This window comes from Galeopterus variegatus, unplaced genomic scaffold, assembly GCF_000696425.1.
Source record: "Galeopterus variegatus unplaced genomic scaffold, G_variegatus-3.0.2 Scaffold14897, whole genome shotgun sequence".
In the NCBI taxonomy this organism is placed as follows: domain Eukaryota; kingdom Metazoa; phylum Chordata; class Mammalia; order Dermoptera; family Cynocephalidae; genus Galeopterus; species Galeopterus variegatus.
This window is the reverse complement of record NW_007741008.1, coordinates 17,220-18,983: the sequence shown is the minus strand read 5'-3', so window position 1 is coordinate 18,983 and position 1,764 is coordinate 17,220. Positions and strand designations below refer to the sequence as shown.

General features: G+C 44.2%; 1 protein-coding gene across 1 annotated transcript in view; it reads right to left on the bottom strand.

The window, feature by feature from the left end:
- Positions 1-854, bottom strand: part of LOC103582101 (olfactory receptor 2W3-like) — a gene marked incomplete at its 3' end in the record, with an annotated part of 3,748 nt that extends 2,894 nt beyond the window's left edge. The window contains 2 exon segments of the mRNA XM_008563784.1: positions 352-524; positions 526-854. Of these exon segments, the coding sequence (XP_008562006.1) occupies positions 352-524; positions 526-854 (502 nt within the window).
- Positions 855-1,764: the final 910 nt, after the last annotated feature.

Genomic DNA, 1,764 nt, shown 5'->3' with positions numbered 1-1,764 from the left:
GCCATCCCTATATAGGATCCAACCTGCAGCCTCGGTGCTCCCTGCGCTGCTGCGCTCCCAGCACTGCACTCTCCCGAGTGAGCCACAGGGCCGGCCCCATCATCTGCTCTTGATCCCAAAGAAACACCTCATTCATTTGGTTATTATTCTCAAGAAAATTTTTAATTACCTAATTAGATAAATAATGTATGAGACAACAGAATATTATTCAAGCAACATACACATAATATCTCTCTTTCTCTTCCTGCCTTAATTGGGTTTGGAATTGAAGAAATAGAGTATATGATTTTTTTTTTCTTCCAAAGTAATATATACTACTTCAGGGGGAAAAAAATAAAAAAAAAANCCCACACCAGGGTAAGCTCAGGGTCACTGGAGACATGATCAAAGAGTTGGCCACCCCACAGTCCCAGGCCACTGACACCAAGCCCAGGCAGAGCCTCGGATTCATGACCACCATGTGGTGCAGGGGCTTGCAGACAGCCACAAACCGGTCATAGGCCATGACGGCCAGGAGCAGGCACTCCACCAAGTCCCAGGAACAGGAAGAGCTGGATGGCACAGCCTGTGTAGCTGATGGTCTTGTCCTGTCCATGAAGATTATAGATCAGCTGAGGAATGGAGTGGGTGGTGAAACTGAGGTCCAGAAAAGACAGGTGGGTGAGGAAGAAGTACATTGGAGTGTGCAGGTGAGGGTCCAGCCGGGACACCAGGATGATGGTGGTGTTGCCCAGAAGGGTCAGGAGATATGCTATCAAGATGACCACAAAGAGGATCCCCCTCTCCAGATGGGGGCGGTCAGGAAACCCCAGAAGGATGAAATGGCTCTGGGTGCTGTCATTGGTTCCGTCCATCTCTACTGCACTTGAAGAGAAATATGGATGCTAATAACATGATCAGCCAGTACTGAAGGAGCACTTATGATCAGCCAGGCATTTTTCTATGATTTTGACGTTTATTTACTCATTTAACCTCAACAACAATGATATGGAGTAGGCACTATCTTTATTATCCCCAATTTATGGAAAACTGAAACACATGTGTTAAGCAAATTGTCATATGTAGAAAGAAGCCGAGCTGACTTTGAACCCAGGACACATGGCTTAGAGTCTTTGTCCTTAACATCTGCTGGTACTGCCTCTAAATCCAGTGAAGCCAAAGATGACTCCTGCTATGGCCCAACCATTGATTCTTCTAGAGACCCAAGTACCTGAGCTCCTGTCAAAACCCCAAAGACCCAAAACGAGCCCTGAAATAATCAGTAAATAGTATTTAGGTAATATGCAGTGCATGCAGAATACATCATCTGCTCTTTTTTGTTTGTTTGTTTTGTTTTTGTTTTTGTAACCGGTAAGGGGATCGCAACCCTTGGCTTGGTGTCGTCTGCAATGCACTCAGCCAGTGAGCGCACTGGCCATCCCTATATAGGATCCAACCTGCAGCCTCGGCGCTCCCTGCACTGCTGCGCTCCCAGCGCTGCACTCTCCCAAGTGAGCCACAGGGCCGGCCCCATCATCTGCTCTTGATCTCAAAGAAACACCTCATTCATTTGATTATTATTCTCAAGATAATTATTAATTACCTAATTAGATACATAATGTATGAGACAACAGAATATTATTCAAGCAACATACACATAATATCTCTCTTTCTCTTCTGCCTTATTGGGTTTGGAATTGAAGAAATAGAGTATATGATTTTTTTTTCTTCCAAAGTAATATATACTACTTAAGGGGGAAAAAAAATCAAAAAAAAAATAAAAAA